The sequence below is a fragment of the Delphinus delphis genome, chromosome 16 (genome assembly GCF_949987515.2).
Source record: "Delphinus delphis chromosome 16, mDelDel1.2, whole genome shotgun sequence".
NCBI lineage: Eukaryota > Metazoa > Chordata > Mammalia > Artiodactyla > Delphinidae > Delphinus > Delphinus delphis.
Window position 1 is genome coordinate 63,613,699 of NC_082698.1, and position 27,332 is coordinate 63,641,030.

The 27,332-nt window shown below is 43.4% G+C and overlaps 3 protein-coding genes across 6 annotated transcripts in view; all 3 read left to right on the forward strand.

Annotated features, from left to right (window-relative positions):
• Nucleotides 1–810, forward strand: part of PBLD (phenazine biosynthesis like protein domain containing) — a 39,810-nt gene extending 39,000 nt beyond the window's left edge. For all 4 annotated transcript variants that reach the window (XM_060034919.1, XM_060034920.1, XM_060034918.1 and 1 more), the window contains one exon: nucleotides 1–810. In XM_060034919.1, the coding sequence (XP_059890902.1) occupies nucleotides 1–113 (113 nt within the window). In that variant the 3' untranslated portion in view covers nucleotides 114–810.
• On the forward strand, nucleotides 143–26,328 carry ATOH7 (atonal bHLH transcription factor 7). The gene is made up of 3 exons (XM_060034923.1): nucleotides 143–170; nucleotides 2,344–2,423; nucleotides 22,997–26,328. The coding sequence occupies exon 3, from the start codon at nucleotides 25,214–25,216 to the stop codon at nucleotides 25,670–25,672; it is 459 nt and encodes a 152-aa protein (XP_059890906.1). The 5' UTR covers nucleotides 143–170; nucleotides 2,344–2,423; nucleotides 22,997–25,213; the 3' UTR covers nucleotides 25,673–26,328.
• HERC4 (HECT and RLD domain containing E3 ubiquitin protein ligase 4) overlaps nucleotides 2,407–27,332 on the forward strand; it is a 270,043-nt gene continuing 245,117 nt past the window's right edge. Inside the window, exon 1 of the mRNA XM_069541545.1 lies at nucleotides 2,407–2,423. The gene's annotated coding sequence lies outside the window, so the exon portion shown is untranslated. The remainder of the gene's footprint in view (nucleotides 2,424–27,332) is intronic.

A 27,332-nucleotide genomic window follows, 5' to 3' on the forward strand; every position in this document is an offset into this window, starting at 1 on the left:
CCTTTCAGTGTTCCAGCCGGGGAGGAGAATTGAAGATTTCCCTGCGTCCTGATGGACGAGTTGACATCAAGGGACGTGCTGCTCTTGTTTTAGAGGGCACGCTGACGGCCTAGACGCGCTTGTGCGCGATGCTGCGATCTTGACTTACTATTTTCCACGTAGAAAGAAATGTAAGGGGCTGCTTTGAATAAAGTTTGCATAGTAGTCTACTTAATCCTCACCTTAGACATAGAACAACAAAGACATATTAATGGAAATTTAATAATGCTTCCTGACTAATTAACTAATGGAGTTTTGGCTCTACCTGTGAGTATATTTGAAATGTAAGTAACTAATAACGAAGAATAATGTCACCTTTGATTATGAGTACCAATCACAAAATGAGGAACAAATTTATGAGGAGTAAGATCAAACCATTTAAACTTAGGTGTGAGTACCAGATAGACTATTTTGTAGCCATTGAAAAGACCCAATAACTATGAGGAAATATTAAAAAAAATTTCATGATACAATACCAAGAAAGAAAATCACAGTAGAGTATAAACTGTTAGCGACGTTATGCTGTGTCTGTGGAGAATACGAATTTATATGGACAGAGATGGATCATGAAGATAGAAAAGTGAAAAGAGTTCACGTGTAGAGGGTAAGATTGGAGTAATTTTAATGTACCTAAAAAGTTATTTTCTTCATTGGAACACACTCATGTTTAATAACTAAAAATCAGGACATGTAGCTAAATAACTAAAAAGCCCAGAATTTTTTTAAATGTATGTGTGATAGAGTGGTAGTAAAATTAAACATGAAAAGTAATATCTTGCCTCTTTCCAAGTTCTTTTTGGGGTGGGAATTCCCCTTGCTGTGGCTCCCATGTATTCTGCAAGTTAGGTGCCCAGCTGGGATCTGAATTCCCAGCCCATGTGTCAGATCTACTGCTCAGCAATCTGACGTGGTTGGTAAAAAGCAATTTGCTGTCTCCTGTGTATAAGACACTGGGCTAGAAGCTGATGGGGTGGAGAGCTGGGGGCCAGGCTGCAAAGGAGATTAGAGGGGAAGCTTATAGAGCTCTCAAGGGAATCTAACTGGGAAAACCAGGCTCATCCTTTCATGAAAAGATAATGAGCACTTGCACTGGTCTGTGATTAGGGTCTACATATGGCAGACACTGAATGCTATGGCGTAGTCTGGGGAGTGTTGAAGGACAGGGCTTCGAAAGACTGGGGCATGAGCAAGGCTTCAGAGATGAGTGCACATGGCATGTCTGGGTTTTGTCTAGAGTTTCTACATCTTGAAAGTAGTTAGGTTCTATGGGGGCTGAGAGAAATAAAAGAAAGTAATTATTAAACTTACAATCCAGTTGAAGAGATAGCATGTAAACACAAGGATAGATAAATAATACTGTAAGCTATTTTTATTGTTGTTTTTTAAACTATTAAAACCTATAGAAAGGACATAGGAATCATGGCGATTGTGAGTCATCCCCAGGGTATGAGAAAGGGAGAACTATGGTTCTCCAGGTGTGGTCCCTGGACAAGCAGCATCTGTACCACCTGGGAGCTTGTTAGAAAAGCAAATTCTCAGGCCCCATCCCAGACCCACTGAATCAGAAGCTGTGGAGATAGAAACCAGAAATCTGGTTTTTAACAAGCCCTCCAGGTGATCCTGGTGTATACTTAGGTTTGAGAATCTCTAGTATTCAGCCACTGTTTTCTTCCCTCCCAAGTGACAATTGCCTATGTAGCTCAATAACTTTAAATGTGCATTATCTCAAAATCTCCTTGACCATACCAATATACTTGCTGCTTAGTGCAGTTTTGGAGGAGCTGGATTTTTTTTTTTTTCCTCTTAGTTTCCAGTTCTGTTCAGCATAGAAAAACTAGCTGTGCTCAGGTGGGAGCTGTTCAGTAAAATGTTGGTAATATACAGATTAATCAGCCATGATTTATTAATGATGAATTAATTACACCTGATTGTGCAGTTCTGCTAGCTAAATGGAGCTTTAAAGGAGTTATTTTATTAATCATCATGGTGCTAATTGCAGACACTTACAGAAGGATCACTAATTAAACATGCAACCATATGCAAAACAAGTTGGGCTGCTGAGACCTGCAAGAATAAGAAACCCTGATTTTTAGGGGAGCCAAAACATTTTATTTTATGCAATATTAGGGAGTTGGCTTGGCAATGTTAGTCATTCACTGCAAGTTAATATTGTAATCTTTCCCAGCAGGGATTGATCCCTATATCAAAAAGTATATAGCACTCTAGTGAGATTCTAGTAAAGGGGAAGATCATTCAAGCCTATTTTCTCTTTTATACACATGCAAAATGGCTTTTGCTGAACAGAGACCATTGATTGATGGGATGGGACATACAGCAGAGACAGTCAAAACCACAAACCAGTCCTTCGTGTCAGAGAGCATCAGGTGAGTGCGAGACTGAACTCTTGGAGACCATGAACACCCTGTGTATTGAATCACAATAAGAGGAGTCACAGCCTTGTACTATTGGAGCAGAGAAAGAAATGAGACTGTCCAGCTGAAGGGGCATCAGGTAAACTCAAGGATAGCTAAAGAATGGGAAAATTGTTTTCAATTTTTAGCTCAAGATAGATTAAAGCCGTTTCCTGACTTTTTGTTGTTATGATGATTTGTTTGGAGTTATGCAGCATCATTGTGAATAGTCAAGTAGGTACTGGCCAGCTTCCTCCAAGGAAGCCAAGGTGGCAAGGTGCTACCTCTCTCTGCACTTCAGGGGGCAGGCATGCTACTCGGGCTCCACCAAATCAGAAACCATCTCCTGGGAATGTGGATCCTGAACAAGGGAAGCAGTACTGTAGAGGTGGCTAGAGACCTATACTATAGAGATCCATACTATAGCTCATTCTAGCTTGTTCTAACATTATTAGCTGTTACACCACTTAATCAATCCCCTCAGTCTCCTATTTTTTTTTTTATTTTTATTTTTGGCTATGCCTCGTGGCATGCAACATCTTATTTCCCCGACCAGGGATCAAACCCGTGCCCCCTGCAGTGGAATCACGGAGTCTTAACCACTGGACCGCCAGGGAATTCCCCCCTCAGTCTCCTATTGAAGACCTTTGATTTTATTTCCTGATGCTTTACCATTAGAAGCTGTACTGCAGAGAGCAACTTTATTTTATTTTCTATGTCCTGGTACTTTTATTTCTTTAGGATAGACTTGAGAGAGAGAGATTTCTGGTTTGAATAATGTGTGTATTTTGGGGGACTTCCCTGGTAGTCCAGTGGTTAAGACTCCACGCTTCCAATGCAGGCGGCTATGGGTTCGATCCCTGGTGGGGGAAATAAGATCTCACATGCAAAAAAAAGAGGAATGTGTGTGTTTTTCATTTTAGTAGCTATTGTCAGATACCCTTCCAAAAGAGTCTGTAGCTGTTCATGTTGCCAGAGCACTGTATCCTTTTCACCACAACCCACCAGCAGAATTTTGCTAATCTGATAAGTGATAGCTTAGTATTACTTACTTTGCATTTACCTGATTAGGAAAGTTAAACATCTTTTGTTACAGTAACTTGCTACTTATATTTTATCTTCTCTGAACTCTCTATTCATGTATTTTGCTTTTTTTCGATTGCATTTTGTTACCAGTTTCTTTATTATGAACTTTTATCTGTCATAGGTGTGGAAATTTTCTCCCCAATGTTTTGATGTATATTAAGGCAGTCATTATTATCCTTGTTTTATAGATGAGGAAAGTAATGCTCAGAAAGGAAATTGACTTGCTTAAGTTTACTCTGCTAGTGAGATGGTTAGATCTGGATTCAAAACCAGGCTATGTGATGACAAATCTAGTGCCCTTGCTATACTTCAAGGAATATCCCTAGAGGGTTGCTTTGGTTACTGTCCTGTATAATGTTACCCCCAAATTTACAGGTATGCTCGGAGATTCTGTGGGTCCCCAGGAATTTGCACGGGACATATTGGGAAGGCTTGTTTCTACTCCACCTGGTGTCAGCCAGGGTGGTTCAAAGGCAGGGCTGGGATCATCAAAGGCTTGTTTACACACGTTTGGAGCCTGAGTTGGGGACACTGAAACAGCTGAGAGTTGAAACAGCTGAGAGCTGGAACAGGAAGTCCTCCTTTTTTAATTTAATTTAATTTATTTATTTGGTTGTGCCAGGTCTTAGTTGCGGCTGGCAGGCTCCTTAGTTGTGGCTCGCTGGCTCCTTAGCTGCGGCACATATGCTCCTTAGTTGTGGCATGCAAACTCTTAGTTGCAGCAGGCATGTGGGATCTAGTTCCTTGATTAGGCCCCCTGCATGGGGAGTGCGGAATCTTTTTTTTTTTTTTTTTTTTCGGTACGCGGGCCTATCACTGCTGTGGCTTCTCCCGTTGCGGAGCACAGGCTCCGGACGCGCAGGCTCAGCGGCCATGGCTCACGGGCCCAGCCGCTCCGCGGCACATGGGATCCTCCCGGACCAGGGCACGAACCCGCGTCCCCTGCATCAGCAGGCGGACCCTCAACCACTGCACCACCAGGGAAGCCCGGAGTGTGGAATCTTAACCACTGTGCCACCAGGGAAGTCCCCAGTTGGGCCTCCTTGAACACCTTTATCTCTACATAATCTCTCCACGTGATGTTTCCAGCATGGCGGGTTTAGGAGAGCTGGACTTCCTCCATGTAGGCTTGGCTCCCAAGGCCCCAAAAAAACCAAGTGGAAGCTGTCTCACCTTTTATGACTATACCAGGAAGTCACATGATTTTACTTCTGCTGCATTCTATTGGTTGAGGCATTTATGAAGGTCTGCCCAGGCTCATGGGGCAGGGACACAAAGCCCACCTCTTAATGGAGGATTGTTAATGTCACATTGTAATAAGAGCATATGAGATGGGGTATATTTGACTGCAGCAATCTTTGGAAAAATACGATCTACCACAAGAGTGTTTTGGGGAATTTCCCATATTCTCGGGAAATTGGAGACATAAATGGTTAGCAAGGACAAGAAATACCTCCATTTAAAAGAAGAAAACTTGGTGTTAACCCTGAATCTTTCTTTTTTTAATAGAGGAACAACAACTATAGTCATTGAGCCATCATCAACAAACATATGGATGTGTTTATAGATCATCATCAAAAACTTATGAAAATGTTCTTAGCCTACTGGAGATACTTTCAAGGAACCAGAAACATTTAAGTGTCAGGTTTTATGGACTTTGTGGGCTCTCAGGCCTACTCTGCAAAAGAGATCGACCAGACTGGATCTGTTCCACACTCAGAGTGAAACAGTGTTCCTTGGCTTAGTCTTTACCTTCATCTGTTTGGGCTACTATAACAAAAATACCATAGACTAGGTGGCTTATAAACAATAAACATTTATTTCTCATGGTTCTGGAAGGTAGCAGTCCAAGATCAAGGCAGTGGCAGATTTGATGCCTGGTGAGAGCCTGCTTCCTGGTTCATAGATGGCAATCTTCTTGTTGTGTCTTTTTTTTATAAGGGCACTAATCTGATTCATGAGGGCTCCACCCTCGTGACCTAAGCACTTTCCAAAGGCCCCACCTCCACGTACCATCATACTGGGGATTCAGTTTCAACATATGAATTTTGGGGACACACAAACTTTCAGTCTATGGCAGCCATTCTGGGGCAATGGCGGCCATTCTGGGGCAATGCCTTGTAGTTACTGTTTTCTGATGCTGCCAAATTCTTCCAGAGAGGCCAGAGTGGCCATTGTCGGGGATGAGTGTTTTGGTTCTTTTTTAATATTTATATATGTGTCTGCACCGGGTCTTAGTGGCCACACGCGGGATCTTCGTTTTGGCGTGCGGGGCCTTTTTAGTTGCGGTATGCAGGCTCTTAGTTGCGGCATGTGGGATCTAGTTCCCTGACCAGGGATCAAGCCCAGGCCCCCTGCATTGGGAGCATGGAGTCTTAACCACTGGACCACCAGGGAAGTCCCGGGATGAGTGGTTTATGACTTTGTGCAAGAACGGTTGAGGTTATCACAATACCTTTGGGCCAGGTTATTTTAAGTTACAATAGGCCGTTTGTGAATTTCATCAACCAACTGGAGGCTCTTCGTAGCTAAAGTCATGATTTCAGCAATAAAGAAAAGAAGAGGTAAGTTAAAAGTGAACACCTGTTCTTCTAAAATTGCTCTACTGCAGGTACCAGCCCTAGAGAATTGGCAGATGGTTTTGTGTTTCTAAGCCTGACCTTAGCAGCCCTTCATCAATCTTAAGCTGATTGATTCTCAAGAAAGAGGAGATTCTGGTTTCCCAGGGTACCCAAGACACCTTTGATTTAGTTACTACCTGAAGACCAATTAATTAGTCCACACTGGTTCTCTCAAGTTTTCCTAACAAAGCTAGGAAATCCTGGGCACAGCCTGACTGGGGAGGCTTTTTACTAGCTCATTAATTACTGTCACCCTAGACATGGATAATTGTAAAAGAAAGAAAAAACATCATTCTGCACTGGGGAAGATAGGTGATTTCCAAGGCCTGCAGCTATCTTGCATTGTGATTCCTGTAGCCAAGGGGCTCCCGTCTTTAAAAAACCTGCACCCATAGGACTGAAACTACCAACTTCTTTTCCCATTGCATCTTAACTCATGGCTGCCAGGGAAGCTTGTCAAACATGAGAGAATCTGCCCCTTGACTATCAGGTACTTTTTAGTTTTTAAATTTAGCAGTGTTTACTTAAGTTATTTTTTATTTTTTTGCGGTACGCGGGCCTCTCACTGTCTTGGCCTCTTCCGTTGCGGAGCACGGGCTCTGGACGCGCAGACTCAGCGGCCATGGCTTACGGGCCCAGGCGCTCCGCGACATGTGGGATCCTCCCGGACCGGGGCACGAACCCATGTCCCCTGCATCGGCAGGCTGACTCTCAACCACTGTGCCACCAGGGAAGCCCTACTTAAGTTATTTTAAAGTCAAATGGGATTGTACTGGTTTTTTATGACTGTATGCTTAGGCCACCTAGGCCACTCAAGGTGTCTGTTCTCTTGCTCTCTGTTCATCCCCTCGACCAGTGCCTGCTTCATCTATACCTACTCCCATGACTGACCTTCCTATGTATGTACTTGCCCCAGACCCCAGCTAGTAATTGTTCTAATCTTTAGATCTGAACATCTTTACCTGATAGCTTCTCAAAAGGGCGGTGAGGGGCGTGCCCTTCTGCTAGTTTCCCCGGTAACCAATGAGCCAACCTGATCTCTCTTCCTCCCCCCCCCCGCCCCGCCCCCCAGAAGCCAAGACTGCTGCCATTTTGCCTGTCAGCCACCGCACACTGTGCGGTCTTGCTCCACGACCTTGCTTCAGACATGTAAGCTCCGCCATCCATCAACCCATAGATGTCTCTGCTGCTGACTCCAGGCTTTCTTGAAGCTGGGCAAGTACAGGGCTTGCAAGCCTGCAGGGTGCAGCCCAACAGCGACATAGAATTAATTCATAATCAACTCTCAGTTATCCTCTGGATGGATACCTGGGGATCTCACTCTTCTCTCCCTCTCAGCTGGTTTCCCCTCTTCTGTCTCTTACCTGGACCCATTTCTCTCCTGGTCTCTCCTCAGTCTTTGCTCTTCATTCCAAGCTGGGGCCTTACTGGGAAGAGTCAGGGTGGGATGTGGGGGGTGTTGTTAATGTGATAAGAAGTAATAGAACAGCATACTCATATATTAACCAGTAGATGCTCTATGACTCTCCTTCTTTAAGAGGATAACCATAAGTTGACTTTTGCTACTAAGAACTTCCTCCTCATGGTCAATGTTATTTCTTGGTAGTGTTAAAAGATAAACTGGGGGCTCCCCTGGTGACGCAGTGGTTAAGAATCCACCTGCCAATCCAGGGGACATGGGTTCGCGCCCTGGTCCGGGAAGATCCCACATGCCACGGAGCAACTAAGCCTGTGCACCACAACTACTAAGCCTGTGCTCTAGACCCCGCGAGCCACAACTACTGAGCCCGTGTGCCACAACAACTGAAGCCTGTGCGCCTAGAGCCTGTGCTCCGCAACAAGAGAAGCCACGGCAATGAGGAGCCCGCGCACTGCAATGAAGAGTAGCCCCCACTCGCCACAACTAGAGAAAGCCCACGTTCAGAAACGAAGACCCAATGCAGCCAAAAATAAATATATAAATTTATTTTAAAAAAAAAGATAAACTGGGGCATATTTTAAAAATTTAAGAGTTTATTTGAGCAAACATCTATTCCAATCAGGCAGTGCCAAACCAGAAGTGGTTAGGAGCACTTCACTGACAGGGCCTGAGACAAGACTTTATTATCGAGAAGACTTTGAAGCAGAGCAAGGAAATTATTTGATTGGCTAAGCTCAAACATCGTTTGGGAAAGCCTAGTTGGCTGTCTGTAATTGGTTGTCCTTAGGTTTTGACTTTTTACCCTTGAGGCATTTATGGGCTTAGGTTTTGGTTTGCTTATGTAGCTAAGTATGAGAACCACCTGAGTCTAACGACCTCCTTGTTTATTTATTTTTTTGTTTATTTTGAAAGGCCTCCTTGTTTAATTAACAGTATTGTACACATTAAAAAAATTGTTTTTATTGTGCACAATTTCAAGCATGCACAAAAACAAAACAAATATTGATACTATAGTTACTACTCCTGGCTTTCTTCCCTGCTGCTCCCCACCCCTTGCACCCATCATGCAGCTTCAACGTTTATCAACTCATAACCAATTAATTCTGTTTCATAGTTGACCCCCAAACCCAGGTGTTCTGTGCTCCGTGTTTGGGGTCACCTGAAACCCCATTTTCTCAGCTGAACATACCCAGGAGGCAACCCTGGGTACAGCAGACTCCTGCCGGTCTGTGTCTTCCACTCCATCCTGTGGACTGAGGCTTGAGAACACCTCGAGTGTCACATTCTATTATATTGATGGGGAAACTCGAGGAGTCCTGGTGGCAGGCTGGACAAAAGGACAGCTGTGCTGGGCTGCCCACAAACTAGGGCATCTTTGGAGGCTGTCCTCCAATTCCCAGTTAATTTTTAGGAGAGCTTTAATTATGCCATCAACAGCCCTCACTTAAACAATCACACGCGCTCTGGCTGGGGGAGAAATGAGTGACTGACTAGATTTACATAACCATTTACCCTAATTAGAATGTCAAAAGTTGGTGGCAAAGAGGCCAAGTTGTGCTGTGACTTAGTATCATTTTAATTTAGTCCAATTTCCTATTATTGCAACTGTCTTCCTCTTTGCATCTTAGATCCTCTTCTAAACCATTTGTAGCCAAAACAGAATGGAAAGCAGAACAACTAATAATAACTCACTTGAGGGCTGAACTCCTGAAAAACTCTAAAGGTTTCTTTCCTTAATCCAAACCATGATTTTAGTTTTCATCTAAACTTATAATTGCATGAACATTTATATTTAGGTAATTTAGGCAGACACTTAGCTTTGAATCCAGAAGCCTCCGCTTACGTGTTTGTGTGTGTGTGTGTTGTATAAAGTATTAGAATCATCTGCAGGTTGTCCCATGAGAAAAAATATTGTCTTTGAATAGTTACTTTTATTTCAATGTTTTAACACAAGGATTGGTGTGTAATAATAATAATTGTAAGATACACTCATTAATAGGTAATATTAAGTAATGTGTAAAGCTTCTATGACACACGTTTTGAACTATAAGATTTGAAAACTAGAAACTATACAGAACGCCAGGTCTCAGGCATAGAACCACCCTGACCCATTAGAGACTGTTTAGGCACGCATCGGTGGTTTCTGGGTCTGGCTGTTTTTCTGCCCTCATTCCCTTTTAGCATCAGGAGGCCACCTATTTAATTAGTTGGGGGTGGGAGCGCCTGTAATCTCTTGGGGCTGGCTTTAGCCCCAGAGTTGGATAAGAGGGTGAATCCATCCTGGGGCGTGGCTGGCCTCTCCCCTGCAACATATGGGGAGCCCGCCACGCCTACAGCCCAAGTTCCAGCAGCAAGCAGGAGTGCAGTGGCCTTCCCTGCTGGGAACACTCCCTCCAAAGCCAAGGGCAGGTGGCGTCACTAGTAGAGGTCAGGCAATTCTTAGACCAAACAGCATCTGCTGAACTATGCCAATTGGAAATCAATGTCCCCTCCCTGGGTGGGTTTAATTTTCTGGTTGTTTGCACAAACTTACAGCTCCTAATGGGCAGGGCAGAGCTCAGAGCATCCTCCCAGGATTGCTCCAATGGAGTCTGACGTCTTCACTGCCCATCGATAAGCTAAATTAAAGAGTCTGTTTACTAGAGGCTAGTGTTGGAGCCTGGCTGTCAGGCCACTATTTATCCAAGACCTGGAGGTCTTGTGACAGGAAGGGGGAACCCTTCCAGGGCCCGAGAGTGGGCTACTGTCTAACACTCCGAAATGAATTGTCCAAGGAGACACGTGTGCTGACAACGAGAGACTTTATTGGGAAGGGGCGCCTGGGCAGAGAGCAGCAGGGTAAGGGAACCCAGGAGAACTGCTCTGCCACATGGCTCACAGTCTCAGGGTTTATGGTAATGGGGTTAGTTTCCGGGTTGTCTCTGGCCAATCATCTTGCTTGGCCCATAGTCTTGACTCAGGGTCCTTCCTGGTGGCACGAGCATTTCTCAGCCAAGATGGGCTCCAGAGCAAAGGACTCTGGGAGGTTGGTCTTCTCCTCCCTCTTTTGGCTCCTCCTGAATTCTCCCAGTTAGCTTTCGAGGCAGAACCATGTTCCTTATCAGGAGTTCCTGATGTGAGACAACTCAGGCAAGTGGGCCTGGCCAAGGCAGGTGGTTTCGGTCAACAGTTCCCTAAAGGTCTGACCACAAATGCAGTACATGTAAGCCCCCAAAACTTTACCACAGCCTGAGGGAGACATGTGGGTTCCTCTGCCTGTGGCAATATTGAATCATTATCAATGTTCCGACTCCGATTTTATGGTGGTTAAGAGGTCATGTTCTGCAGTCAGACAAATCCAGTTTCCACCACTCACCAGCAGAAGGACCTTGGGGCAAGTTTCTTAACCTCTCTGGGCCTCACATTCCTCATCTGTAAAATGGGGATAATTGTACCTACCTCACTGGGCTGCTGAGAGGATGGAATAAGATAATATGGTGAAAGTGTTTAGTATAGTGTCTGGTACATGGATGTACTTTTAATACATCTTGGGTATTAAAAATGACAATAAGGATAATGATAATCGCGGCCAAATATGAACAAGGTAGGCATGTTAAAATAGGCAGGAACAGAAGACTTGAGTGAGCAGTGCTGGTTTTAAAATCTTAAATTTTAACATTTTACCGTCAAACTCCACAGTCTTAAAGTTGTATGTGAATTATTTAACTTGCTCATTTCTCCCTTGTTCTCATTCATGAGTCTTTCTTATTTTTCAACAAAGAGATAAAGATCCAGGCATAACACCGTATTTTGTGATGCTGTGATGAATGGGTTGTTGCTTTAGAAGCGCTTCATGCCAGTCCCCAGTCCTGTTAGAACCAGAACTCCAGGGAACCCAGCAACAGCCATGGCAAGGACTTCTGTTGTGTTTCTCAGGTGGATCATTCCCAGGAGACAGTTAGATAAGATTCCCAAGAGAGATGTGGAGAGATCAAGATCAAGTGCTTACTCACATGGGAGAAAAACTTTTGTGTAGCTGAGGATGGGGTTGCATTCTTCAGGGCCAGACACTCTGATGGTGCATGGGCCTGCCTGGCCACATGTACTCCAAGCTTCCTCTCCTCTGTCAGAGGCAATTTTATTGCAATAGACAACAAGGGAACAGGGGTGAGGAGCCCTGCTTTTGAGTGGAGCTGGATGAGGAGAACAGAGGAGAAGAAGGGCCGTTTCTCCCAGATGAAGAGACAGCAGTGGTTGGCTGAGAACTGTGTTATAGCCAGAATCTCAGTTTCCATGAGATGCCTGATTACTTTTTTTCTTTATCTACAGTTTCTGCTGGATCCCCATCATTGGGGCAGGATGAAAGGGTCCCCCTTTCTCTAACAGACACAAACTGCAGTGGCTTCTAGCTCACAACCAGCCCCCAGTGACCATGTTACTGTCTCCTAGCCATAGCTAGAGATGCCTGACAAGCTGGCCAGTCCATTTCTCTCTCCCCGGTATTTGAAAACTTGACTGGAATAGACAAGCAAGTTGGAGCAGAGTCATCTCATGATAATGCTCCAGGGCCAAGAGCAATGGCTGCTAAGGTCCCAGGTCACCTTCGTTCACGTCCTGCCAGAGAATGGGTTGTTTGTTTCCTTTGATTTAGTGAGCTACTCCTCATATCGTGCCATATCTCCTTTTTGCTTAAAGACTGGTTCCATTTTCTTTTTTTCTTCTGCAAGAACCTTAAGTGATGTTACCTACTGAAAACTTAAAAAAAAAAAGCAGAGAGGGATAAGTTTTGTACAGTAAGTTTGTCATGTTTGCAAGTGGTTTAATCCAAAATCTTTGGGTTCTCCAACCTTGAGAATATCATCATAACATAAAATTTCCCCCACAAAAGGCATCTTCAGCCACAAGAGCTATAAGGCTGCATGGAGATGCATGTGCCAGATGGTTAGCCAGCTGGATCTGTTCTTTGGCTAAGCGATTTACATCTATGTCTGGTAACCTGGGATTTAAATTTGTGCCTACACAAAATAACCAAGTGCACTTCCTCAAGTATATAGGTGACACTGTAGCGTTAATTTTGCAAGTGCTAAAATCCGTGAAAAAAAAGGCCCCGGGCTCATCTAAGCTGCACAAACTTGTACAGCTAAGTACATTTTTAAAAAATGAATTATAGCATTACCTTCAGTGATTAATTAAAACAGCCTCGGCTGTCCCAGTCATCCAGTGAAGGAAGCCATGGGTTTCTTACAGTTATTACTGGAAATGGCTTCCTCCATAGGATCCACGCTTCTAATCCACATTCGGGCACTGATTCAGACTAGGAAGGCTCGGGTCTCATCTTCTGCAAAGGGCTTCCTCTGAGGATCCAAATGTGAGGTTGGGTCCATTTATCAGTGACATCTTTGAAGCTGGGCAAAATCCCTGAGGAAGAGAACAAAGTCTCCCTCCTAGCTCCCTCAAATAGGGAGATTTTCATACGATGTCACCAAGCGGTGGGTAACTTTGTAACAGAGCTAAAGACATGAATCCCTGTTAGGGCCAGTTCAATTCCTGCTCTTTTCTAGCCATGGAGTGCATCCTCCCCCTATGGACATGACCAGCCTCCACCCAGATGGCTGCCCTCGACACAACCCATCCTCACTTCTGCAAGAGCCACTTGGAGTATCAGTGGTCTTGCTTTAGCTTATTAGACTTCACATAATTCACCAAAACTTCTGCCAGCTTCCCAGAATTTTCATGTTTCCACGTCATAAGTTAGCAGTTAGAGCCTTCTCTTACTGAGCTTCCTGCTTGAGGACTCTAGTGCCTTCCATTTGTCTCTTTAAGTCTCCCACTCTTCCTCTCTTCCCCACATGGTAAACGGACTGGGACCAGATCAGGGGGAAGCAGTTAGGTGTATCTCCAGGCAGGTCTTGGATAAAACCAGAAAAGAGTTGGATCAGCTTCAGAAGCAGACTTGGTGGTTTGATTGAACTGGGTCACCTCCTTGACCCCAAGGCACTGATGCTGTCCACCAGCACCTGAAACCTGAAGACACACACTGCTACTGTTATGAGTTATGTCCCCATTTCTTTTTTTTTTTTTTGGCCCCCAGGGTGGCATGCGGGATTTTAGTTCCCAGACCAGGTATCGAACCTGTGCCCCATGCAGTGGAAGTGCTGAGTCCTAACCACTGGACCTCCAGGGAATTCCTGAATCATGTCCCATTTCCAGGCCAGTTATAATGAACCACAATATCTCTGTCACTCAGCTTCAACAACTATTAACTCATAGGCAATTTTGTTTTACCTATACGTCCACCCATTTCCCTTTGCCCTAGATTATTTTGAAGCAAATCCCACACATTATATAATTTCATTTGTGACTATTTCAGTATGTATCTCTAAAATATAAGGACTTGCGTCTTCCCTGGTGGTCCAGCAGTTAAGACTCCATGCTCCCAATGCAGGGGGCCCAGGTTCCATCCCTGGTCAGGGAACTAAGATCCTGCATGCCGCAGCTAAGACCCGGCACAGCCAAATAAATAAATATTAAAGAAAAAAAAATATATAAGGACTTAATGTAACCATGATATTTTTATTACACTGAAAATAATTAACAGTAATTCCTTATCAAATGTGCAATCAGTGTCCAAATTTCCCTCATTGTCTCATAAATATTTTTAGAGTTGGTTTGAGTCAGGATTCAAACAAGATCCACACATTGTACTTGGTTGATATGGTTCTAGCCTCTTGTTCTAATTTCCTAGGTTCCCTCTTCACTTTCTTCATGCAGGATACTTGTTATCAATGTGTCAGTTGTCCTACTGAGATTCTCAGTTCTGGATTTTGCTGCTTGTGCCCGCCCCACCCCGCTCCACGTGGTATCTCTTAACATGTTTCTCTGTGCCCTGGAGGTCATGCAAATTGCTTGTTGGAAGTGGAGGCCTAATAAGATTCAGGTTCAACTTTTTAGTTGATACACCAGGTGCTGTGTTTTTCCATCAGGAGGCATACAATGTCTGATTCTGTCTGTTTCTATCTCTTTTTATTTGATTAACTGGACAATAGTTAGAAACATTCAAATAACAGTGGTAGGTTATTCACAGGCATGTGTTACCACCAGGCCTTGGCAATAAACTGTGGGTTAGGCTGGAGTTTGAATCTTACCCTGCCACCGATGCCCTTCTCTTTGTTGGCAACTTCCTTTCCTGGGTCTCTTTATGTACAGTCACATTCTGGGCTGGCTGCCAGCTGAGCAGTGATCTCTGACCATCCTGTTCACCAGCCAGTTTTTTGCCCTGAAAGTTTTCCCAGCCCCAACAGTCTTCTCCCAGCACAGCCACCTCACCCTCAGCACTACCTGGAGCGTTTGCATGCTCCCAAGTCACTTTATAAGAGAAATCTTCAGGACTCAAAAGAATGACTAGAATGTCAAAGAGAAGAGGTTGTTTCCTTCATTTCAAAATAGCAAGTTAAACTTTTGAGTGTAAAGATATACAGATTAAAAAAAAAAAAACACAGATATTTTTAAGATGGCCTTTTCCTTAATGTAGGAGTGTGGACTCAGGTTGCATTTTCCAAAAATGTTTCTGTGGGTACTGCTCTCTGGATATCCTCTGAGATGAAGAGTTTCCATGGCCACATAATTTAGGAAACTCTGCATTTCCCGTTCTGAGAAGGACCATGATCATAGTAAAGCCTGTACACCTTTGTTTAAGCCAGAATTTCCTTTTCTTTATTGAAGGGTAAGAGTTTCAGGGCACACTTTGGGAAACATACTTTGGGGGAACAAATAAAGCTGATCTTCTGGGTGAAGTGAGGCATGGGAGAAAGGGGGCACTGAAGGTTGGAAACAGCACTCTGGAATTTCTCTGACCTATTTGAAGATGGAGACACTTGGGAGATCGAATTGGTAAAAGGTTCTTATAGTGGGCTTCTGCAGAAAACTTGTGCTCCAGGGTGTTTCTTGGCCTAAAGTCATCAAGTAGTTAAGTAAACTTTTGGCTTCCATCCGAGATGACTTACCTGCATCCTGCGTGACACCGGGGAGCATGGAGGCCTGAACCAGTGTAACCTGGGTCCCAATTCCCTGTTCATCAGTTAGTAGCAAAGCAAACTTGCTAGGGTGGATCAAGTTACCTAGATGACCTAGAGTGACAGATTATATGGCAACCGGGCATTAGCCACTGGGGAACAGGACAAGTGAGCTGAAAGGAAGGGGTTGCGGGCATTACTTGTATTCTGAGCACTGCAGTCAGCAGTGGTTTTATGACTGGCAAAGCGTCAGGTGCTCAGTTGTCTGGTCCACTGAAGCCTCAAGAGCAGGCAGTGGCGGGGAGGTGAACATGCAAGCAGTGGAAGGCTGGAGTTGGAAGAGCCGACTCAGTGGTGAAACTGGCCCAGGAGGAGGATGGTCAGGAGCCCAGTGTCAGAGGGGTGTTGCAGACTTAGGCTCCCTCTCCTTTGGTACTGACTTCTGAGGATCTGAGACTGTGTGAAGAGATGCAGAAGCAGGGGGCTTTATGTGTGGCGAAATGTGGAAATGATCAAGTGGTGGGTCCTGGGGCTCCAGAAGAATGTGTAGGATGAAGCAGACCCCTTGTCCTCTTCTGAGAGAAGAGCAAGTGACCAGTTCCTGGGAGAAGAGAGATCATGGTAAATGAGGGACCCCAGTAACCAGACTGAGGGTCGTACAGGCTCCAGGAACCTAAGGAGGAGGGCATACAGTGACACAGTGGGAGACAGGAAGTGGAGGTTGAGGGTGTTGCAGAAGGGTCCAAAGAGGAAGCCTGAGGTCAATGAGTCCTTAGAAGCTTCTGATCCACCCCCAGGCACATCAGACTCCAAGCTCAGCACTAGGTACTAATTCTATACCAGCAGTGCGAGATGGTGCTCCAAGGAAACCTCAGACTTGGTTCGCAGAAATAGTCTAATCTTGCCTGCCAATAACCCACCCCACTGCCTACTGTTGAGCAGGGCTGAGACTTGCTGGGACTGACACAGTGCTGTGAACATGTCACAGCACTTTAATGAGGATCTACTATGTGCCAGGCATCATTCTAGGCACTGGGGGCCCAGTGATGAATAAGTCTCTTTCTCTGACATCAAAGCTCTTCTAGACAAGACTCAGTGCAGCATGGCGCATGGACTCTAGGAAGAAAGAGAACTGGGTTTCATATCTAGTCGCTGGCTGTGTAGCTTAGTTTAACCAGAGCCCTCAATTTTCTTGGCCACAAGATGAAGATTGTAACAGTCCCTACTCAAAAGATATGATGAGGCTAGGAGCTAAGACCTGGTAAGTTTGGTGTTTCCTGTAGGTGTTAATTTATTTATGGTGATGATATTGGTTTCCTTTGCTTAAGATCAGCCTGAGTAAGACCTTCAGTCAACAACAACAGCAAATATGTATTCACTGAACACTCTAGACCCAGATATCTAAAATTTGCCCCTTCCCTCAAAAAAACTTATAACCTATCTGGAGAAACAGAAAATAAATTCATCAGAATATAGCAACAATACCAAGTTTTAAATATCCATGAGGGTGGAGATTTTTGCAGTGTAGTCAACAGTATTTCTAGGGCTTCCAACAGTACCCAGCACATAGTATGTGCAATACATATTTGTTGAATAAACGAATGAAAATTAGTTTGAAACAAATTGGTATACGGTTGCCAAATGAATAGAAAAGAGTATATACTCCTATGACTACCAATGTCGGACTCCACTTAGACAGAGCCTAGGAATCTGATGGGTACAGATATCTGGTCAGCTAGGCATGATTTCTTTTTGCTCCCCACTCAGGGGAAGTCAGTAGGAGACAGGAAAGTAAGACTCAAACACGATGGTGAGGAGGGACAGGGACACAACCTCAGAATTAAAAGACCTGGGTGTTTGGACATTTAGAATAACTTGTGCAGCCAAGCTGCTGAAACTGCACAAGGAAACAAAAAAGCAACACCAGCTCAAATCAACAGAAAACCGCTTCCCCTTGGGGCAGGGAGCTGGCATCAGCGACTGGCCTGGGCCGACGAGGCCTCTGGGCTTTTACTCTGCGCTGACTCAGGTACTGCCTGAAACCTGGATTGTAATGAGAGCCACCCTTTGGGGGAGTAAGCCACCTGCTCACTGTGAAGCAGCAGATATCACAATTTCAGAGCAGAAACAAAAGTAGCAGGCCTGTGGTCCCTGCCTTTGGAGGGCGCAGTTTCCCCCCAAAGAATTCTATTAGCAGGAGGAAAAAGAGCTGTGTTACTAAGGGGGACAGTTTCTACTCTCCCTTTGTGTGTGGGGTCCCTTCATCTCCCTTTTCCTCCTCCCTTCTTCCTTCGTTCCTTCAACCAGTATTTCTTGAGCATCTATTATGTACTAGACACAATTCTAGATACTGGAGATATAGCTAGGAACAGTACAGAGGAAGCCCCTGACTTCCTGGAGTTTCTAAACAAACAACTAAGGACATAAGCATCTGATAGAGCAGGAGCTGAATGATACAACAGAGCCAGCCAGGGAAGATCTGGGAAAATGGCATTTGAGGCTGGGGGAGCAACCAGTGAAGAAGCCCAAAGGTGTGGGTGAATGTGGGCAGTGGGGGAGGAGTAGCCTTTTGAGTGGGCAGCAGTAAGAGAGGTAGCCGAAATCCTTCTTCCTCCAGAGTACAGTGAAATCTCCTTACTCTGAGCTCCTAACTGTACTAACCACACACTGCCTCATGCCTAGGACAGTGGTCCCAACTTTTCTGCTCATGTGCTCCTATCAGTTAAAAAAAACAAAAAGCACTGGTATATACTCACATATAAATATATGTATTTATATTTTGTACACTATAAAACATACCCTGAGACAGAAATTAAAAGAATGAGATAAAATAAATCAGCAAAATTTCTAATCATTTCGCATACTCTAATGGACTATCTAGTGCACCTCTTGGGGGCCATGACCCTGGTTTACTACTCAGGCTAGTCTTTTTTTTTTTTTTCTTTTCTTTTTCTTTAAAGCTTCTCTTTATTATTATTATTTTATTTATTTATTTATTTTTTTGGCTGCACTGCAAGGCTTGCTGGATCCCGAGCCGCCAGGAATTTCCCTCAGGCAACTTTTTTGATGTGTCTTGGATCTTATCTCCACAACTAGATGGTGATTCCATTAGGCTAAATGCTGTCTTATCCCTGCTGTTGCCTGGCACAGGGCTGAACAGATGGAAATAGTAATTACTGTCCAAGAGACAAAGGCTCTAATTCTGGCGGGCACATAGACCATGGGGCACCAGTGTGGAGGGTCTCTGTGCAGGGATAGGTCCTGTGGCCTTTCTGTGGCCAGGTGAAAGATTCCTTGTATCAGTCAGGGTTCAACCAGGGAAGCAGAGCCACTGTGAGTCTTATAGAAGAAGGAATTTATTATAAGGATGAGTCCTTACACAATTGGGGAAGGAGCTAGGGACATAAAGTTCCAAAAAGGGTTCTTGAAGGATGAGAGAACAGTCGCTAAGCAGCCCTGGCTGGGCTGAACGAGTCAGAGCTTGCAGGGGAGTCTGGAAGCCAAGCATGTCCAGCTGCAGGAGTAAGACTGGGTGGGGGCATTGGTGCAGAAGTCCTCTTCTTTGAGGCCACCACCTCTGTGAGTTCACGTGAAGCATCTGATGGTGGGCCTGGGGCCGCTGTTGGTCAGCAGGGCTGGCGGTTGGGAGGGAGCACTGGATGCAGCATGGGGAGGAGCAAGGACAAACTGGGATCTACCAGCACCTCTGCATCTGTCTCTCACGGCCTCTAATCTACACTGATCTTCAGACCATGGTGGCTTCACTTCTGCCTCCCAAGCTCATGCAGCTTCACTTTTGCCTAACTCAAACCCAGAAGCACACAGGGAAGGGCATTCTAAAAAACATAGCTCCCAGCCCAAATTTACCATAGAACAGTCCAGCACACCCCTGAGACTGATTCCCTTTGTTATGCATCTATCTACGTTCATGAAAAGACGTCATGATTATTACTTTTTTTTTAAAAAATGTATTTATTTAGGCTGTACCGGGCCTTAGTTGCAGCACGGACTTCTTAGTTGCAGCATGCATGTGGGATCTAGTTCCCCATCCAGGGATCAAACCCAGGCCCCCTGCATTGGGAGTGCAGAGTCTTGCCCACCCTGTACCGCCAGGGACGTCTGAGAAACATCATGATTATTGATTCATCTTCTCAGATACCTACCTCAGTTCTAGGAAGGGAAGGACCCTGGATGGTGAGTGCAAACATTTCAGTCACTGGAAAAGTGGAGCATCTCCTGAAAATTAATGCTTTAAAATATGTGTCTGTCATTGTGAGATTGAACCTCTAACTACAATGAAAACACCAAATCTGCTACCCAGTAAGGCCCTGAGCTGCGTTTTTTTAGCCTCTGATATTTCAAACTTAGATTGCTCCAGTATCAAAGGCAGAAGGAGCTCCTTTGAATTTAACCTCATCTCCCTGTCCCTATTCACTCTGTGGGTCAAGCACTGAAGAGAAAGGAAATAAAAATGATCTGGATAATTGCAACAGGTCATTTTGTTTATCTAAACAAGCACCTGTATTGCATTTAATTGTATGCCAGGCATAGGTCTAAGTGCTTTACAAAGAGGAACTAACTCAATCCTCATATCAGTTCTATAAGATCTATTATTAACCCTCCTTACAGATAAGGTAAGAGGCTTAGAGAGGTTAGGTAAATTGCTCAAGGTCACACGACTGGAATTCACATCATGCTTAACTGTAGCTTTTTTTTTTTAATTGGAATATCGTTGATTACAATGTTGTTAGTTTCAGGTGTACAGCAAAGTGAATCAATTATACATGTACATATATCTACTCTTTTTTAGACTCTTTTCCCATATAGGCCATTGCAGAGTACTGAGTCGAGTTCCCTGTGCTATACAGTAGGTTCTTATTAGTTATCTATTTTATATATAGTAGCATGTATATTGTCAGTCCTAATCTCCCAGTTTATCCCTTCCCCCTTAACTGTAGCTTTATGTGTAAAAGGTTCAAAAATTATTCATTAAAGTCAAAAGCTGCAGAAACTGATGATGAAATATCATTTTCATTATCACTTGTAAAGTATTAGATGTCATTTAAAGAGTGACTTTCTTAGGGACCTGGCAGAGGTCTTTATTTAATAAAACCTCATTTAATGCTCACTACTGCCCTGTGAGGTATGTGTTATGATTCCACTTTGCAGATGGAGAAATCAGAGAAGTGATTTGTGCAAGAGTACACAGCTAGCTGAAAGGAGATCCAGGATTCAAAACTGACTTCAAAGATGCTGCTCAGCCCAGACACTAAGAGGAGGCTAAGATCTACCACCCAGAGTCCAAACCCTACAAGTCATTCTGGCTCTTGGCACTAGAAGCTAAATCAGACTCCCAAGCCGGAATTCTCAAGCAGCATGTGCTGGGGGTTGGAGAATCAGCTGGGGCCCTTTAGTGAGCCCGTATTTTCTGGAGGTGAGAGATCATTTCTGGGGCCTAGGACAGGGCCTCCCATCTTTTTCATCTCTCTCTTGGCCCCATTGTTAGTCTCTGTCGCTTCTTAGTTTCCTCCCTCCACTGGGTTTTCTCTTCCCTGGATCATTGAGGGGCAGGCAACAGAGATGCCAGACTTTGCCTCTCCCTTCCTTTCTCTAAACACTTAAATCCTTTTGCAGTTTTTTCCCCACTTGGTAACTACGTAGCACGTTATAAAATCACAAGAATGTTTAAGACCTTGCACTTCTGGTCTTTAATGAAATATAAGTGGAACTCAGCTTCATTGTTCCTTTGTCTTTTGCTGGCTCACCTCTGATGTCTTTCAGGTACTCAGAGTCCCCCAGTTGCCATGCTCTCCAGAAGCAAACCCCATTCCTCATATTCCATATTATTTTTGCAAATTCAGAATGAACAAGTGTTCTCCTCTCTTTTAATTGTGTGTTTCTTTGGAGAGTTTTTATTTAGAAAATTATAGTTTTGGATAATTAAGATGTTTACCCTTTAACCTAGTCTATCCATTTAATGTAGTAATTTCCAGCCATTGATCTTTTACCGCTAAAATAATGTTTCTCCTACTTTTCTGCTCCTACAGGTGTAAGCTCTTTCTATCTTCCACTCTTTCCCATCTCCATCTGCCAGTTTTGATTTCTGGCCAACCCTAGACATATAGTAACTGCCAATTCACCTGGTAGGATCATGCCCTCAGTATAGAAACATGGTAGAAATTAGTCTGACATGCAAATTCTTATGGCTCAAATGGCTATAGTTGTGTTTCTTGATAAGAAAGGATCAATTCTGCATTCAAAATGTGGATCTAATGTGTGTTCTTTACAAAGTGAGGGAATGTAAATTATTTGTAAAGGTTATTCACTGGCAACACACGCATTCTGATTGGCATTTATCTATCATTTACGTAACATTTTTTTCAGCCACTCAGGCTGGGTTGTTTATTATTTATTATTTTCTATGCACTGTGCTAGACACTAGGGTTATGAAATAAATGACACTGTCCTTTAAGCACAAAATTTCTGATTCTATTCCTGAAACTTTTACTAGTGATTCTGCTGACTTTGGGAAGTCATTAGTGGATCTCAGCTGCCCCAGTATAAACTGAGGGGCTTGTATTAAGTGATCTCAATTTTAAAACTTCTAAAATTAGAGGCTACAGGAGATTTGACTTCTTAATTCAGTCACTAAGTTGCTCAGTGCCTTTGAATCTAATGTTTAGTCTCTGGATCTCAGTCTCCTCCTCTATAAAATAAATGGAAGGTATTAGAGCAGGTTTGGAAACGTGTATTCCAAGGAACTTTGTTAAAAGACCTTTCTAGGAAGAAAGGGTTCTGTGTTCGAGAAGGTCTAGGAAACTCTGGAGTCAGAAGGTTTCTTTACTCCAGGACTTCTCAGAAACTTTACTATACCAATTTTGCTTCATGACTCTAAGTAGGAGATAGCAGATGTGCTCCCCAAATTTACTTGACAGTGGAATCCTTTTCCCCCAGAAGCATCTTTGTAGTACTAATAAATTGTCCTTCAGAATACATCTGGGCAATGAATTACTATATACCTTCTAAGGCCCTTTATTGCAGCAATACTGTCTATCCTTGGATCAATTTCATGTCACAGATATCTGCTAGTTTGTTCTAATATAGCTGTGTGGTGTGCACACTGCTGGGCTTCCTTTTTCTCTTCAAGTTGTGTTTACAATTCTCTTGGTGCACAGGCTATAATCCCACCAACCCTGAATACATGGTCTGCAAAATCATGCATCTCATTAGCACTTTGGTCAATAGTGTCCAGAACAGTATGTTTTTTAGGGAAACATTCCAAAGGGTAGCACAGAGGAGGCTCCTTGGGAGAAACAGATGAGATAAATGAACATGAGAAATAATAGCATTAGTAGGGCTGATTTCCATGAAAACTCACAAAAATGTATTTGACATTTTGATGACTAAACATAGTCTCTCCTGTCATAGGACTGCTGTTCCTGACCAAGGCTGTTAAGAATCAGAGTAATAGAGCTGAGTGTCTCCATGCAAAATTCTGTGTTCAACATCTGTCATGCTGGAGATCATTAACGTCCAATTGCATTCTATTGTCTTCATGTTACTCAACTTCATTTCATTGTCATTGCTTCAGCTGGGGATTAATCAACTATTTATGGGAAGACAGGACTTGGAGTCAGGGCAGTCACAATGGGGTTTTAGTCTCAAGCAATGGTGAGGGAAGTAAGACACAGTTAAAAGCCTCCTGATTTGTGGGAGCTTGTTGATAATTTAATTAAACAAAAATATCTGAGAATAATGCCTACATAATCCATATTTCAAAAGGAGAAAGAACAAACTTGGTCTTAGTAAAGAATCCAGAAATGATTCTGGCTTGAATCTATTTGGAACTGGTTTCTTTGCCACCTTACTCTTCCTTAAGAGCTAGAAAGAAGCTGAGATAAGAGAATCAAGTTAATGGTTTCTCTATAAATCAGCACATCACTATCAATAGTGGAAATCATGCTTCATTATTGTTCCTGAGGACAGCTGACACAACTGAAACATCCAAGTAGTATGACATATTTATAGCTTTATGAGGTGGGGGAAAAGTCTTCCATTAGGAATTATTTTTTAAAACCTCACAAATCACTTAGATATTTCCATTTTGCACATGTATGCACATTATGATTAGTTTTATTAGATTTAAAAGTCAAATTAAATAATTAAGTGATTATCATCTCAATATATGTCCCAAAAACATTTATAAACCGGTGTCAGGGGGAATTTAGTATAAATTCTGAATTTGCCTGAGTATCCAAGCTCACGCAATCCAATTATATAGTAGGATAATATACATCTTTTACATCCACATTAATATCTTTTTCAAACCATTTTTAAAATTGAACTATAGTTAATTTACAATGTTGTGTTAGTTTCAGGTGTACAGCAAAGTGATTCAGTTTATATATACATTCTTTTTCAGATTTTTTTCCATTATAGGTTACTACAAAATATTGAATATAGTTCCCTGTGCTATACAGTAGGTCCTTGTTTATCTATTTTATATTATAGGAGTGTGTATATGTTAATCCAAAACTCCTAATTTATTCCCCACCCGATCCCCTTTGGTAACCATAAGTTTGTTTTCTATGTCTGTGAGCATATCAATATCTTTTAATATGCTGTAATAAATTATTCTGCAGAAAACAGCCAAATTATTTGCACAGTAAAATTTCAGGTCTGAAATAATATTAGGACCTGCTAGTTTGTCCCAACTTGCTTAATAGCTAAAATAAAATGAATATACTCAGTTGAATACATTCAATCAGCATTGTGCAAAATTGCCACACATCTTGACAAAGCGAAATTTTCTGACACTAAACGTCTAAATATCTTAAATTTTCAAGACCAACATATTCACACAAGTGATTTCTAGTAATTTAAAAACCTTGGTTCAGTTTTTGGTAATGTAAGCTGCTCGCTGATATGGGAAAGGATGAACCAAGCCATCCGCCCACCCCCACCTTGTTATTCTTTTGGGGACAGCCCGGCCACTCCAGATGGTGTGTTAGTGTTGGACATAGCTTTGGAGAAACTTCCAACAGACGAAGGCTGTAATGTCAGGATTTTGCCGTGCGTCGTCCCCCTTCCCCCCTGCAGTTCCCAGGGTAGGAAGGTGCTGAGATGGAAGCCGAGGGACGCCCGCCCACCTGCCACCACCTGTTTGCCTCCTTCAGCCCTCTGCTATAAATTCTCCTCCTTCAAAGATTCATCCAGCACTCTCCGACAGCTACTGCAGAAGAAGCGCTCCTTTCCTCTCTGAGCTTGGGGAAAGATTTTTGTCTTCCAGAAAAGAAGTCTCGGGCTTTCCCAGAGGACTTGAAAGACATTACCCGAACCAGCGACACCAATTCTGCTGCAGGAAAGTTCCCTTCTCTTTTTCAACTTCACGTTGGGAAAATGACTTTCTCTTCCACATCTCAATTTCCCCTAAACTTTGGCAAGTGAAGAGACATCAATCTGGTTATCCAATAGGACAGAGGGCGGGGCCCCGCACTCCCACTACAAACTTCGATTCCACACGGTTGCTTTGTGCATGACTTATTTGCTACGAAGAGCCAAGTTGCAGAGCGGCTCCATACACCAGCCCACGCACAGGTCCTGAGCAGACCAGAGAGCTCGGCGCCTCCCTCTGTCCAGCGGGGGATGAAGTCCTGCAAGCCCAGCAACCCGGCGGCTGGAGCGCGTGCCGCGCCCCCGTGCGTGGGCGGCGCCGAGTGCGCGGGTACGTGCGCCGGGGAGGGGCGGCTGGAGAGCGCGGCGCGCAGGCGCCTAGCGGCCAACGCGCGCGAGCGGCGCCGCATGCAGGGGCTCAACACGGCTTTTGACCGTCTGCGCAGGGTGGTACCCCAATGGGGCCAGGATAAAAAACTGTCCAAGTACGAGACCCTGCAGATGGCGCTGAGCTACATCATGGCTCTGACCCGCATCCTGGCCGAGGCAGAGCGATTCGGCTCCGAGCGGGACTGGGTCAATCTCCACTGTGAGCACTTCGGCCGAGACCACTACCTTCCGTTCGCGGGCGCGAAGCTGCCGGGCGAGAGCGAGCCCTACGGCCAAAGGCTCTTCGGCTTCCAGCCCGAGCCCTTCCAGATGGCCAGTTAGGACGCGCGACCCTGCCAGAATGAGACGCCCAGTGATCCGCGCTCTGGAGCCGTAACCTTCCCCCAAGTAGCTGGTCGGGTTATCGGTGGCGTAGGATGCATTCTTAGAATAAAATTAGCAAATTTCCAAGTTACTTTTATTCGCATCCCCAGTCCTAGGGACGCAATGACTTTATTGCTTTTCTTTTATTCCTCCTTAGTATGTTGTAGATTTCATTAATGGATCTTGGAATGGTTTTGATTGCTGAAAGTAATGCCCCCTCCCCCTTTTCTGGACTACCTTGAGAGAAAACAATCTTAAGAAAAATAGGATTAGGTTATACTGCAGGTTTAGCCCTTACTTTCTTAAACTTTGTAAGTTTGTCCTGTTAGGGTGAAGTTACAGTATCTATTACTTGTGTATACTTAATAGAGAGCTGCCTTCCTGTCTTGTAAATGCAGTTATGCTTAGTGCATTGTGTGTGCATGCATGAAGTAGTAGAAAGTTTTCTTCTTTTTTTTGGTAGAGTACATGGGCGTGAGTGCTCTGTATTTTTAAAACTGTGTATACATTATTAAAATATAGATTTTGTAAAATATAATTGAAAACGTGGGTTTGTTTTTCATGCCAAGTGCCCTGCTAGTTTCCTGATGGCACTAAAGGCCTGTTTGTTTGGGGGGGTGATGATATTGAGTGCTTATCTGAGTAAAGATGTGGAGTGTTTAAATCTAATCCCACCAATTGGCAAAGTGCTGTTTTGTAATACTTCATCAAAAAAAAGACAAGCTGATGAGAGTACAAGTAATTAATTTGAAAGTTTTCTCTATCAACTTGGAAGTATAGATATATTTTTCATGGTTTTTAAAAAGATTAAATTAACTGAAATAATGTTTAGCTTTTAAGAAACTAGATTTACAGTTCCTTAATATTTTATTTTCCTTATTAAACCAATTACTAACTACTAATTCCTTACAAGTACCCAAATATATTTGCATATATACATTTGTGTGTATATATATATATGGCTTTTGGAAGTGATTTTCTTTTAATCAGTACCAGTTGAGCAATAAGGGCTTCACTACCATCAAGGCTAATCAAAAAAGGAGCAATATAATACACATGGTATTGGTTTGAATTACTTTTATAAATTTGCTTAACCATTGGATGAATAAACCAAGTCCTTAATGTAAAGAACGACTTGGTCAACAGCACTGCACTCTTTTGGGAGAATGTCTTGCTAATAATTGGAAAAAGCAAGGCTCTGTGCATTTGGAACTTGTCACAAGTCAACAAAAACAGCATTTCCCAAACCCTTTTATTATGTGTTCCAACAACTAACATCAAGGCACAGCCACCTATTTGCAGTTTATCTACAAAGTCTTCATCAAAATTTTTACTTTCTTAGTTATCCCTGATTATCAAAATCCTTTTGGTTTGTAATGAGCAGAAGTATCTTCCCCATAAACTAAAACTTACAAAATCACAAGTGTATCACTAGAAATCCATTGAGAGACTAATGATGAATTTCCCTTTCCTTCTGATACCTGTTAATAAGAAACTGAGGTGTCCTCAGGACTTTCCTTCCTCGGTGCAAATTAGAAAATAAAATGTTTAACCTCTTGACTTCAGCAGCTCTTAGAAGACATTATAGTTCCAGCAGACAACACGGCTCTAGAAGTGA